The sequence below is a fragment of the Acomys russatus genome, chromosome 23 (genome assembly GCF_903995435.1).
Source record: "Acomys russatus chromosome 23, mAcoRus1.1, whole genome shotgun sequence".
Taxonomy (NCBI): domain Eukaryota; kingdom Metazoa; phylum Chordata; class Mammalia; order Rodentia; family Muridae; genus Acomys; species Acomys russatus.
This window is the reverse complement of record NC_067159.1, coordinates 8,095,851-8,109,999: the sequence shown is the minus strand read 5'-3', so window position 1 is coordinate 8,109,999 and position 14,149 is coordinate 8,095,851. Positions and strand designations below refer to the sequence as shown.

The following is a 14,149-nucleotide window of genomic DNA, read 5'->3' as shown; positions in this document are numbered from 1 at the left end:
AGCATTTGTCCAGAGGATCTGCCTCATCTCCCCGTGTTTGATTTTAGGTCTCAGCCTGCTTTGATTCAAGGATGGGGGCAGATGGTGCCACAAGGCCCCAAGAGCCCCATCCTGCTTAAGGAAGAAATGACAGGCACCTGTATGTAATTTTTTTTTTTTTTTTTTTTTTGCAAGAGTTGGGACCAGTTTAAGAGATTAAAATCCACAGCGCTGTCCTGTGACTTGTAAGGATTATGTAGAAGGCAGAGCAAGAAAAATCTTGTCTGTGCAAAACGCATCACCCACAAGTGTTTTCTTTTGCCCATTCCCCTCCTTACTCTCTAAATCTCTTAAGCAAAAGAGAACAAGGCAAGGTGACGCACACCTTTAATGTCAGCACTCAGGAGGCAGAGGCAGGCGGATCACTGTGAGTTTGAGGCCAGCCTGATCTACAAAACAAGTTTAGGATAGCCAAGGCTATGCAGAGAAACCCTGTCTTGAAAAAACAAAACAACAAAAAGAAAAAAAGAAAAAAAAAGAGACTTTGTAAATAATCAAATGAGCTCTCCTGAAACCTTGTAAGAGGCTCGGAAGATGGAAGTCAGCCCTTCCATGCTGTTGCCCATGTTGCTGAGATGGGGGAAGCAGGAAAGACTGCATCTTCATATCCCTGTGAAATGTCGGACACCAGCAAGTCACTGAATTGTTTGGTTTTTTAAAGACAGGGTTCCTCTGTGTAGCCCTGGCTGTCTTGGAATTCACTCTGTAGACCAAGCTGGCCTGGAACTCAGTGATACCAACCTGGCCTGACCTGCCTCTGCCTGCCTCCCGAGTATTGGAATTAAAGGCATGTACCACCACCATCACGCGAATTTTTAAAGGATTTTTATTTGATGTACATGTCACAACTGTAAGGGAGCTCGTAGAGGGAGTTTGGTCCCCCGGAGCTGGAGATGCGGGTAATTGTGAGCCAGCCAACGTGAGTCCTCTGAAAGAGCGGCATGCATGTGTAACTGCTGAGCCATTTCTGCAGCCCCTGAGATTCTAAGACAAGTCTTAACCTGGGGGACCACCTACTTAGTCTGACAGGCTAGGCTTGGAGCTCAGTGGGAGAGAACGCTCATGTGAGGTGCTGGGTTTATACCCCCAGCATGGCGAAACAGTCTTTCAGTAACTCAGCGTGATAGATAACTACAAAATCATCCTCTAGGCTCAGAGAATGTTGGCTCAGCTGTGCAACCCCATGGGCACTGCACTGACTAGGGAGGGAAAATTGAAAACTTGTCCAAGGTCATTTCTCTTACATTCAGCTCATACCAAGGACTTTTTAGGACTTATTGAGGGTGTGTGTGTGTGTGTGTGTGGTGTGTGTGTGTGTGTGTGTGTGTGTGTGTGTGTGTGTGTGTTTTCAAACCTACTTTATATGGCGTTCTTTAATGCCTCTACTTTCCTTCCAACCCAACAACGCTAGGTAGGAGAGAAAAGTTAGTAGGGACAGGGGATGCAGACCTTTTTTAGACTCAGTTCCTTGGGGTGAGTCGGATCTTTGTTGTCAGGATTCCAGCAGTCCAGCTAAACAGCAAACAGCAGCAGTGGCACAAATCAGCAGCAGCCGCTTTGAAGTGGTCTCCAGAGCATTTCTCTCTAGGAGCGTCTCTAAGCGATCTCTCTGTCTCTGTTTCTGCCTCTTTCTCTCTCTGCATCTCTGGCTCTGTCTCTCTGCTCCTATTTAATACCTTCTCAGAGTCTGCACAACGATTTCCAGCTGACAAAGATCACACGCCCTCTCAGGAGAGACTGTTACATCTGTGGATAAACTAAAGGCCATTCATTTCACATCCTACACTTGGGATCAAAGCAAACCCATGTTTACATAACATAACCAAAGCCCCCACTGTGTGTGTGTGTGTGTCTGTGTGTGTCTGTGTGTACTGTATGTACATTCGTACTCTGTTCTCAAACCAGCCATCTCGGCTGCACCAGCCTCCCAAGTGCTGGGATCACAACCGCGCTGACTCAAGTTTACTCTCCCCTTCCGTTCCGTTCCCTTCCCTTCCCACTTCCGGGTGTGATTAGCTTCCAATCAGCTCATCTCTAGCCAAGCCCACAATCTTCCTTTTGGTCCTGATGAAGGCCTGTAAAGGAGGGAACATAGTTCAGAGGGTGTTTGTCAAGTAGCCAACACAAGTTCCTTCCTCTGCAAAACTACTGAGTGTGATCATCCTACCCAACAGATACAGTGACTAAGAAACAATGAAGTTAATTGTCCACAGGTCCTACAGCAGAGCCAGGCCGAGCTGTAAAGTCACAGCTGCAAGTCAAGGCCTTGGGAGGTTGAGAGACGCTACTAACCATTGCTTGGTTTGTATTACGTGTGTTTGGGTGGCGCTAGGGACCAACACATGCTAGGGGTTTGTTCCACCGCTGAACTATGTCCCCCGTCCCTACAGCTGAGAGTCGGACCCATTGGTTTCCAAGGCTACATTCCTTTCCCTGGCCACATCACCATTTTCTGAACAGGTCAAAGGACTGCAGCTCAAAGAGCACACTCAGCTTTTAGAGGGCCCTGGGATTACCCATGTTGGAGCACATCCAGGACTCAGGAGACAGAAGCAGGCAGATCCCTGAGTTCAAGGTCAGCCTGCTCTATAATTAAATCCCCAGCACCATGAACTAAGCAAAACAAGCAATGCATATGGGGAGTTAGGACACTACCTGATTGACATATTCCAAAGTCAGAGTCTACTGGTTATGTTTATTTTGAGCTCCTCAGCTGAGAGCAGGACTCAGGAAAGGGGGGGAAAAAAGGTTTTAATCAGACAGGCAGGGACAATTTGTCTACTCACATGGGATCAAATGAGAGAAACTCAGGAAAGCTCTGTTGCCAGTCTCTTAATATCACAAATAAGAATGAGTCCTAGAAAGGTCAAGTGACTGGCCAAGTTCACATAGCCAGTCCATGGCAGAATCCACACAGGAAACTCTAGTCCCCATCCCAACTCACCGATTCTGCCCCAGCTTCCTCTGAGCTGACCTGGGACCCACAATTCTCAGCCTGGCCCTGGCTACTCCCTCAGGCCCTCCCTCTTCCCTCTCCCCTCTCCCCTGCTTTTCCACAGTGTTTGGCTTTGATCTGTCTGGGCTGCTTCAGCCTCAGGCTACCCACCACCCCTGCTTGCCACAAGAATCCTGTCCTAGTCTCCAAACAGGTTTGACAGGCAGGTGATGGTAGGAATGAGAAGATTTGCTCCCAGGCTGGGCCTCTCTGTCTGGCCTCAGCCTGGGAAGGACTTGCGGGGCTGGCGGGCTTGCTCTTCAGGTAGAGCCAGGAAGCCACAGAAGCTGTAAGCATTTGTCCCCTCCCTGCTCAGTCTTGGGCTTGCCACGCCTGCCTGTGAGGAAGGGACGCCCAGTGCTTAAAGAGAGATGCCTCCCAGCCCCCTTTCTCCATCTGACCTCAAACCTGAAGCTCTCCCTCAAACAGCCTTTGACATTCTCGAAACTTCCCATGTCTTCTCACTGTTGTGTGCTCCCTCCCACTCCCCTGTCCCTGCTGCCCCATCTAAATCACAGCCTTCCAGGACTGTTTGTACTTCGGGGCAGATGGTGTCCTCAGGAAGCCCCTGACCAAAAGGGATCTGGAGTGGCAGGGTGGTTTGGAGGTGCTGGCAGGGCACACACAGGCCCCTTCTTCATGCCTAGCATGTTTTTGCTCTTCTCTGCCTGGTGAGTCAGCACCGCAGGGCCACACACAAGGCTCCCATTCAGGGCTCAGCTTCCTTCTGCTATAACTCAGATCTTGGCATCTCTCCCTCTCTCATTCTCTATGTGAGCCTTATTCTCTCCATGGGAAAACTCTGCTCCCTGCCCCGGGCCTCCTCACATCAACCTCTTCCCCCCCGCCCCCCCCCCCCCGCCTCAACCCTCAGGCACCCACACCAGTCCACATTCCTCACTCTGACTTTCTGGAAATCAATAAGCCCGGCTGTATATAGACATACAAGACACAGAACTAAATAGAAATGACACATTAGTGACTCCTCATTTGCATATCCAATGGAGATTTATTAATGTGCTGGCATATGTCTGTGATCCCAAGTTGAAGGCCAGCCTGGGCTACATAGCAAGATATTATCTAAAAGGAAATAGATGCATATAAAAATGAGGTGATTGTTTCTGCCGGCTCTTACGTAACCCTGAGCTGGATCTAGAAACACACACCACTTTGTGTCTGCCCCTCGTTTATTCAGTATATGGTTATCACCTGCTAAGAGCTGCAATGTACACTTCGGTGGTGGGATGAGTCTCACAGAAGTGGCATCTCACAGTAATGCAGGCCAAGACACAGTAGGTGTCTCAGATAGGTTAGGGTTGGGGACTGTCCAAGAGCCTCAGAGGAGAGCAGGATTAGAGCCTTAAGGAAAGGCAAATAATTTACAGACAGAAGGGAGAGGGGTCTTGGTTTGCGTGGGTGAGGTATAGCTGCACTGTATACAGGAAAGGTTTGCAAAAAGAATTTGGACCACAAGACACATTGTCATAATCTGTGGAACCCTGATAAGTGACAATCTGGGCTATCTTATCGTGGCATGAGTAAGGGTAGCTTGTCTCTTCTTCATGTGGGTTTGCTCCCTAGCCCACAGCAGCTACTCTGTGAGTTATCTGCCCTTGTCCATCAGAGTTGCAGGGCAGGGAGGACGAGTTTGCTGGAGTAGAGGACGCTGGTTCTGACGCCACTCTTGGGTGCAAATGCCAAGCAGGCTCCTCCCAGGCTGGCAGCCTCACCCTGCTCCCAAAAGCTGGGTTGCTCGCGCCCCCTGGTGTTTTGGACGTGGACAATCTCTACAGGACGAGGTGTGCATCAACCTCAGCGACCCAGAGCGATGCGCTCTGCGGCCAGGAGGGAGCGCTGCGTCAAAGCCGCCCACAGACTGTGCTGCTTTGAGGACCAGTCTCTTGCTAGGTAGTAGTTGTGGATGGGGGGATGGGAGGAGAGGGTGGGACAGAGGATAAAGGGGATGAGAATGATAGAACCACCTCACAGGATGGCTGTGGTCTTGTTGTTTTTGCAGTGCTGGGTTTAAACCTAGTTCTCACACTCACCGGGTAAGTGTAAATGCTGGACCAATGAGCTATATCCCTGGTTCTTTTACATACTTTGCAACTTGAGACAGGTTCTTACCAAGTTGTGAAGGCTGGCCTTGAACTTGTGACCCTCTGTCTTATTGTTTGTTTGCATTTTGGCGGGAGGAGGACTAGGTCTCACTGTAGGCCAAGCTGGACCCAAACTCATAGTAATCCTCCGGCTGCAGCCTCCCAAATGTAGGATTATGAACTGGGATTACAAGCATGTGTCACCATGCCTAGTTTCTTTTTCTTTTCTTTTTCTGTTTTTTTTTTTTTTTTTTTTTTAAACAGGCTCTCACTCTGTAGCCCAAGCTGACCTGGAACTTGCAGTAAGCCTCCTGTTTCACCTCCCAAGAGCTGGGACTCCAAGCATGAGACACTGTGCCCAATTTTCATGAACCAAGCAAATAACTGAGAGGCAGCAGCCTGGAGGGAGCACAAAGCATCCATCCATGAAGACGTCCATCCATCCATGAAGACGTCCACACCAGTTATTACTTGGTGGCAGGCACTGCCGTAGGCACTTAGAAGAATAAATAGCTTTCTGTCCTTTGGGGATTTTAGATACCGGTGATGAGACAAACATGAAGTCTAGTGTCATTTAGACCACAGGCATGATAACTCTCACCTTGTCTAGTCTCCAAAACAAGTTCCAGGCCCCCTACGACTACACAATCAGACCCTTTCTCAAAAAGCAATAAAGAGCCTGGTGGTGGCGATGGCGGTGGTGGTGGTGGCGCAGGCCTTTAGTCCCAGCACTCAGGGAGGCAGAGGCAGGCAGATCTCTGTGAGTTTGAGGCCAGCCTGGTCTACAGAGTGAGTTTCAGGACAGCCAAGGCTACACAGGGAAACTTTGTCTCAAAAAACATACAAAACAAAACAAAATAAAAGGAGAAAAGAGGCAGGAAAGCTGTGACTGCAGTTATTGGGCAGCCAGGTTAGCAGAAATCTCACAGAGGAAATGATGCTTGTCTTGTCCCAGTCTTGAAGGAAATGTGAACATGGAGGAATGAGCCAGGAAGACCAGCAGAACCAGCTGAAGCACCCAGTGCAACTCCAGCACCGAAACACAGGAAGACTTAAGCACTACATCGAGAGACTAGTAAACATGTAGCTTGGGGGGGAGGGGACAGGGTGGGGCATGCTCTGCCCAGGGAAAGCGTTTGGACCCGTGGGCCACTGAGGGCCGGAACCCAGGAGTCACCCAGAATACAAGCGTGTGACAAGCACACTTCTGGTAAAGCTAAATTACCATCCCTAGCATAGCTCCTTCCAAACCCTAAAGCACCCTTATGTGGTCAGTACATCACTGTAAAATGCAAAAGCAAGCTCAACAGTGCGTTTACACCGCCTTTTTTTTTTTTTTTTTTTCCTCTTTTTCCAATGTTATACTCTTTTCCATGGTGTCTGGCCTTGGAGTGATAGTCACATACAATTTTTTGAACTGACCTAAAGTTACATTGAGTAAGAAACTATGCTTGCTATGAGGAGATATGTTGTTTGGTTGGGTTTTTTTGGTTTGTTCGTTTGTTTGTTTGTTTGTTTTTGTCTGTTTGTTTATTTTAGACAGGGTCTCGCCATGTATCCCTGGCTGGAGTGGAACTCAGTATGCAGACCATGATGGCCTCAAACTCAGAGAAGTCTTCCTGCCTGTGTCTCTGAAGTACTAGGATTAAAGGCATGTGTGCACCACTATCCATGTTCCTGGACATATTTCATTTTTTAAAAGAACTTTTTTAGAGGGGCTGAAGATAAGGCTCATCAGTTTAGAACACCTCTTGGAGAGGACCTAGGTTCTATTCCCAGCACCCACAGGGTGACTCACAACCATCCATAACTCTACTTCCTGGAGATCCAACATCCTCTTCTGGCCTCTGAAGGGACCAGGCACACATGTGATGCAGACACATACATGCAGGCAAAACACACATATAAAATTAAATAAATAAATATTTTTTAAAATCTTTAGAGAGAAGTAAAATTGTATAGATCCAAAACTCCCTTCTCCACCAAGAAAGAAAGAGCATCAGAGAAGGGCTAAGGATAAGCCAAGAAAAAGTTGTTTGTTTGTTTGTTTTTTCCTCTTGATTGATCTACGGACGAAAGTTAATTCCAAATAATTGCAACAATGTACTCACTTGTGTATGTTTACATGCATTTGCATTATTATGTGTAAGATAAATGAATTCTGGGTTGTCTTTATTATTATAAGTTTATAAGATGTTCACACTACTAGGGAAACAGTTTATACTTAGGGAGTAAAACCCAAATCATATAGGATGTTCCAATTTGTTTCCGTTTTGAGACAGGGTTGCATGTATCCCAGGCTAGCCTTGAGTTTACTACGTAGCCAAGGACGACCTTGACATTTCCGCTCCCCTGGTGGTTCTCCTACGTGTCTGATGCCACCCATTCTTCATGACCTCGTCAGAGAATCTCTTCTAGGAAATCATCCTGGACCAACAGTGCTTTGCTCTTCATGGCTGCCTGCTGGGTTGTCAAACCACAGGAGTCTGCTCCTGCTTACAGCCTGCACATCCATTGGCTCCTGTGTGTTCTCGTCTGGCCATAAAAGCAACATCTCATATTTAAAATAATAGCTATCGGGCTGGAGAGGTAACTCAGAGGTTAAGAACACTGGCTGTTCAAGGCCCTGAGTTCAATTCCCAACAACCACATGGTGGCTCCTAACCATCTATAGTGAGATCTGGTGCCCTCTTCTGGTGGGCAGGTTCACATGCAGGAAGAACATTGTATACATAAATAATCTTTAAAAAGAGGGGCTGAAGAGATGGCTCACAGGTTAAGAGCCAGAGATCCTGAGTTCAATTCCCAACAACCACATGGTGCCTCATTATCATCTATAATGAGATCTGGTGCCCTCTTCTGGCCTGATGGCTCACATGCAGGCAGAGCACTGCCTACATAATAAATAACTAAATCTTTAAAAAAAAATAATATCTATCAAAGGCAATGAGGCTGCACAGTGGTAATGGTGCTTGTTGCCAAGCCAAACAGCTAAGTTAAATATTCTTTTTCTTTTTTTTAAGATTTATTTATGTATTACATATACAATGTTCTGTCTGCGTGTATGCCTGCAAACCAGAAGAAGACATCAGATCTCATTGTAGATGGTTGTGAGCCACCATGTGATTGCTGAGAATTGAACTCAAGACCTCTGAAGAGGAGACAGTGCTCTTAACCACTGAGCCATCTCTCTAGCCCCTGAATTAAATCCCCAGAATCTACATGGTAGAAGAGGAAAACCAACTCTGACTTCCTTCATATGTGCACTATGCCACCCAAGCACATGTGCACACACTATAAATATATACATAATTATATGTGAAAAAGATGATAGAGGTATAAATTTATTTCAAGTTACAATTCAAAGCCATAGTGATAAAAACAGCATGATACTGGCACAAAGATAGACACATAGATCAATGAAATAGGTTAAAGCCCAGATATTACCCACAGTTATGGCCACCTGCTTTTTTACAATTACACACTGAAGAGAGACAGTATCTTTAACAAGTGGTGCCAGGGAAGTGGATATTTATATGTACAAGAGCCAAACTAGATTCTTACCTTTCACTTTAACTAATAAAACAACTCCAGATGGATCAAAGACCTTTACAGGAGACCAGAAATGAGGAAAAAGTAGGGAAAACACGCAAAGATATGGACATATGTGCTGACTGTCTGAAGAGGACCCCACCAGTCACTCTGGAAATATGGCCAACAGCCAACAAAGAAGACCTCATGAAATTAAAAGGCTCTGTACAGCAAACTAAAGAACTAATGGATATAAAGAGATAGCCTGGAGAGCAGGAGGAAATCCTTGCCGACTCTACATCTGTCGAAGGGTTGATATATAGAACATGCAATGAACTAAAGCAAAACAAAACGAGAGCTAGAAAGATGACTCAGAGCCAGGCATGCCGTTAATCCCAGCACTCAGGAGGCAGAGGCAGGCGGATCACTGTGAGTTCGAGGACAGCCTGGTCTACCAAGTGAGTCCAGGATGGCCAAGGCTACACAGAGAAACCCTGTCTCGAGAAACAAAAACAAAAACAAAAAAAGAAAGAAAAAGAAAAGGAAAGAAAGAAAGATGACCCAACAGCTAGGAGGCCTTGCTCTGCCATCACCATTCACCTCCACAAATGCCTGGAACTGTAGATCAGAGCGGGCAGCAACAAGGGAACCACTGGGCCTTGCTGCCCCCTACCCCAGCTGAGACAGGAGCCCTGGGACTAGGAAGAGACCCTGCCTCAAAGGAATAGGCAGAGAGTAACAGGGGAAGACACCTCGTGCCCTCTTCTGGCCTCCTCAAATGCCCACAGGTGAGCACCTGTATACACACACGCGTGTCCATACACTCACACAGAAACATACAAATAAATGTTTGTTAAAACCCAAAGAACGAATCCCTGGTTGAAGAACAAATTCTCAAAAGAAAAATAAATAAATAAATAAGACCAATAAATGTCTTAAAAATGGTTCAACGTCCTTAGCCAGCAAGGAAAATGTAAACTACTTTGAGGTTCTATTCGCCCCAGTCAGAATGGCTGTGATCAAGAGGACAGATGACACCAAATGCTGGCAAGGAATGGAGGAAGGGGGGACCCTTAGTCACTGTGGGAATGTGAACTCGTGTAACCACCAAGGGAATCCTCGAGAAGGACTCTCAAAATACTAAAAATAGAACTACCCCTATGGCCTAGCTGTTCTGTTCCTGGGCATACTCCCAAAGGACTCCATATCCTACCACACAGACACGGGCGCACCCATGCTGTTCTAGTCACAATAGCTGGGATAGGAGATCAGCCTAGATGTCTGTCAGTCGATGAGTGGATACTAAAAACATGATACATAGATATCCTGCTTGGCTTTTTTTGGTCAACTCTACCCAAGCTAAAGTTAGCTGGCAAGAGGAACTCTGGTTAAGAAAATGCCTCCCGAGTGGCCTGTAGGCAAGTCTGTAGGGCATGTCCTTGGTTAACGAAGATTGATGGGGGAGGACCCATGCCACTTATGGGCCGTGCCACCCCTGGGCAGGTGGTCCCGAGTTGTATAAGAAAACGGGCTGAGCAATCAGTAAGCAGCACCCCCCCTTTGGCTTCTGTGTCAGTCCCTGCCTCCAGCTTCTTGCCCCGACTTTCCTTGGTGATGAAATATGATTTAAGAGTTGTAAGATAGGGGCTGGAGAGATGGCTCAGTGGTTAAGAGCACTGTCTGCTCTTCCAGAGGTCCTGAGTTCAATTCCCAGTAACCACATGGCTCATGACCATCTATACTGGAGTCTGATGCCTTCTTCTAGCCTGCAGGTGTACATAAAGATAGAGCACTCATACATAGAATAAATAATCAAAATTTTAAAAGAGTTGTAAGATAAAATGAGCCCCTTTCCTTCAGACTAGTGGCCTACAGCTACAGTGCTGGCAGAGAGTTCAGTAGTGGCATCCCTCAATGGTGCCCTTTTGTTTTTGTTTGTTTGTTAATGGTCTTTTTAAATAAAAGATTTATTTATTATTATGTGTGCAGTGATCTGTCTGCATGTACACCTGCAGGCCAGAAGAGGGCATCAGATCTCATTATAGATGGTTGTGAGCCACCATGTGGTTGCTGGGAATTGAACTCAGGACCTTTGGAAGAGCAGACAGTGCTCTTAACCACTGAGCCATCTCTCCAGCCCCATTAAAGGTCTTTTTATTGGGGGAAAAGATTAGCATTTATAACTTGGAATGGATGTAATCTCTTGAGCAGCAGTGTTGATGGTTGTGCTGAAAGCCACAGCCGCAGCCTATTCTGCCAACTCTGATGGTTGAAAAGGTGTTAAAAAACAGAGTCTAAAGATGCTCCTTTGTGTGACAGCCTGGCATTCGTTTCCCTATGGTACAAGGCATGCAGCACTGAGCCAACACACTAGTTTATCCTTGACCCCTTACTTCATCCTGAAGTAAACAAATTTTGAATGTGTTTGTTTTCAGTAAAGCTGCTATTGACAACTTATACTAACAAGCTGACCCCGTATGAACAAGCTTTGACTTTGTTTTTCCATTAAAAAAATTTTTTTTTAATACAAATGTCTGAGTGTGCTCAACTGTCAAGCTACATGCATGGAAGACCTACTGGCCACCCCAATACAGTGCCTTAATCATGAGCAAACGGAACGCGAAGGAGTCCACGAAGTGCCTCCTTATCATTAAGGTAGTACAAGGGTTTATACTGTAAAACTGATGTAGTGCCTGACTGGAGGAGACAGAGCCACCAACTCACAGAGTCTTCATGGAGACAGAAAGTTCCTTGACAATCAGTTTTGCTCTCTAGAAACAAAATGAATAAATTAGCTTTCTTTTCCTTTTTTTTTTGCAAGAAGCCAGGAAAAGATTCACTTTGATTTGGGGGGGGGGGCTGTTCAAGACAGGGTTTCTCTGTGTAGCCTTGGTGTCCTGGACTCACTCTGTAGACCAGGCTGGCCTTGAACTCAGAGATTCACCTGCCTCTGCCTCCTGAGTGCTGGGATTAAAAGCGTGCACCACCACCACCACCTGGCTAAAAGGAGGTCTGCATCTTAAAGTCACTATTTGTAGGAATTCTTTGTGGTTGCCTTGTCATCTGCAATGGTGGAAATCAAAAGCTGTTGGTTGGTCGCAGTGGCCACCGCACGCCTGTAAACCCAGCACTCGGGGAAGCAGAGGTAGGTGGGTCTCTGTGAGAGAGTTTGAGGCCAGCCTGGTCTACAGAGTGAATCCAGGACAGCCAAGGCTACACAGAGTAACCCTATCTCAGAAAAAACGAAAGAAAGAAAGAGAAAGGGAGAGGGGGAGGAAAGGGGGGAAGGAGGGGAAGGGAGAGGGAGGGAGGAAGGGGAGAGGGAGAGAGAGAGAGAGAGAGAGAGAGAGAGAGAGAGAGAGAGAGAGAGAGAGAGACCTAAAGCTTCAGAAAAGTGGGTGGACCTGGAAGATGCTTTATTAAGTAAGATTCCCTAGGCTCAGAAAGACTAGTACCTCCTATCTTCTCTCCTATGCTGATCCTAGCTTCTGATATTTATATATGTGTGTTCAGTTTTGCTGTGGCCCAAAAATAGCTTTTTACAGCTGAATGGGTATTTTCATTATCCATTCAGTAGCTGATGAACATGGGGGATAATTAAAAGTGCAAAGTGGTACAGTCATTTCAAAGAACCTTTCTGTAGTATTATGAAAACTTAGGATATGCAAGCCCTTGGACCTTGCTGATTCATTTCTGGAGATCCATTAAGTATATTTACTCCAAAACATATATGCAATATCAATGGTAAATCTAGACATTCATCAACAGGAGAATAGTAAATTATTATATTTCTACAACTGGGAATTTGTGGCAATTACAAAATGTATAAAGATAACTTAGGAAAATTCTCATAACAATAGGACATTAATATCAATGAGTTTATCACTGCTAAATTTTTTGTTTGTGTTTTGGTTTTTTTTTGTTTTGTTTTTTTTTTTTTTTTGGGGTTTGTTTTGTTTTGTTTTGTTTTTCGAGACAGGGTTTCTCTGTGTAGCCTTGGCCATCCTGGACTCACTTTGTAGACCAGGCTGGTCTCGAACTCACAGCGATCCGCCTGCCTCTGCCTCCCGAGTGCTGGGATTAAAGGCGTGCGCCACCACGCCCGGCTCTGGTTTGTGTTTTGATACAGGATGTCATGTAATCCAGCCTGGATTAAGAATCCAGGACTACCAAAAAAATAAATAAATAAAAATAATAAATTTTAAAAAAAATTTAAAAAGAAGGGGAAAAAAAAAAAAAGAATCCAGGACTAGGGGCTGGAGAGATGGCTCAGAAGTTAAGAGCACTGACTGCTTTTCCAGAGGTCCAGAGTTCAATTCCCAGCAACCACATAGTTGCTCACAACCGTCTATAATGTGACCTGATGCCCTCTTCTGGACTGCACATGTACATACAAGCAGAGCACTGTATACATAATAAATAAATAAATAAATCTTAAAAAAATAAAAAGAGTCCGGGACTAAGAATCATTATATAGTTGAAGATGAACTTGAATTTCTGACCCTTCTGACTCTGCTTCCCAAGTGCTAAGATTATAGGACTATACCACCAAGTCATGCTTATTTTTACTTTTATGTTTTTAAAGATAGTATCTCTCTGCAACACCCTGGCCATCCTAAAACTCACTTTGTAGACAGGACTGGCCTTGAATTTACAAAGCTCCTCCTGCTCTCTGCCTCCAGAGTGCTGGAAGTGAAGGCATGCACTACACCCAACCTCAAGCCAGATTTATTATTGCTAATTTTATCTATCTATCTATCTATCTATCTATCTATCTATCTATCTATCTGCCCACCCACTGCACATGCACATTTGTCTGTTGCATCTGTACTATGATGTGCAGGTGGCAGTAAAAAATAGCTCTTTCATTTTGTTTTGGTTTGTTTTTTGAGACAGGGTTTCTCTGTGTAGCCTTGGCTGTCCTGGACTCCCTTTCTAGACCAGGCTGGCCTCAAACTCACAGAGATTCACCTGCTTCTGCCTCCCAAGTGCTGGGGTTACAGGTGTGCGTCACCACTATGGGCTTCAAAGGACAACTTTTTAAGAGTCAGTTCTTGGCCATCTGCTTTGTGGTATCATGGCTGCCCTCTGGCCTCTGGTGAAGCCCAAGATGGTCAAAAAGAGGACCAAGGAGTTCATCAGGCACCTGCCAGACCAATGTGTCAAAATTAAGCAAAACTGGCGGAAACCCAGAGGTATCGACAACAGGGCACGGAGAAGATTCAAGGGCCGGATCCTGATGCCCAACCTTGGTTATGGGAGCAACAAGAAGACCAAGCACATGCTGCCTAGTGGCTTCCAGAAGTTTCTGGCCTACAATGTCAAGGAACTGGAAGCGCTGCTGATGTGCAACAAATCTTACTGTGCTGAGGTTGCTCACAATGTTTCCTCCAAGAATGGAAAAGCCATCGTAGAAAGAGCAGCACAGCTGGCCATCAGAGTCACCCATCCCAACGCCAGGCTGCAAAGAAAAGAAAATGAGTAG

General features: G+C 45.8%; 1 protein-coding gene across 1 annotated transcript; it reads left to right on the top strand.

Moving 5' to 3' along the window:
* Window positions 1–13,741: 13,741 nt before the first annotated feature.
* On the top strand, window positions 13,742–14,149 carry LOC127206543 (60S ribosomal protein L32-like). The gene has a single exon (XM_051165853.1). It carries the CDS (start codon window positions 13,742–13,744, stop codon window positions 14,147–14,149), a length of 408 nt encoding a protein of 135 aa, XP_051021810.1.

Coding starts and splice junctions, on each gene's coding strand:
- LOC127206543 (XM_051165853.1), top strand. CDS start 13,742: ATGGCTGCCCTCTGGCCTCTGGTGAAGCCCAAGATGGTCAAAAAGAGG.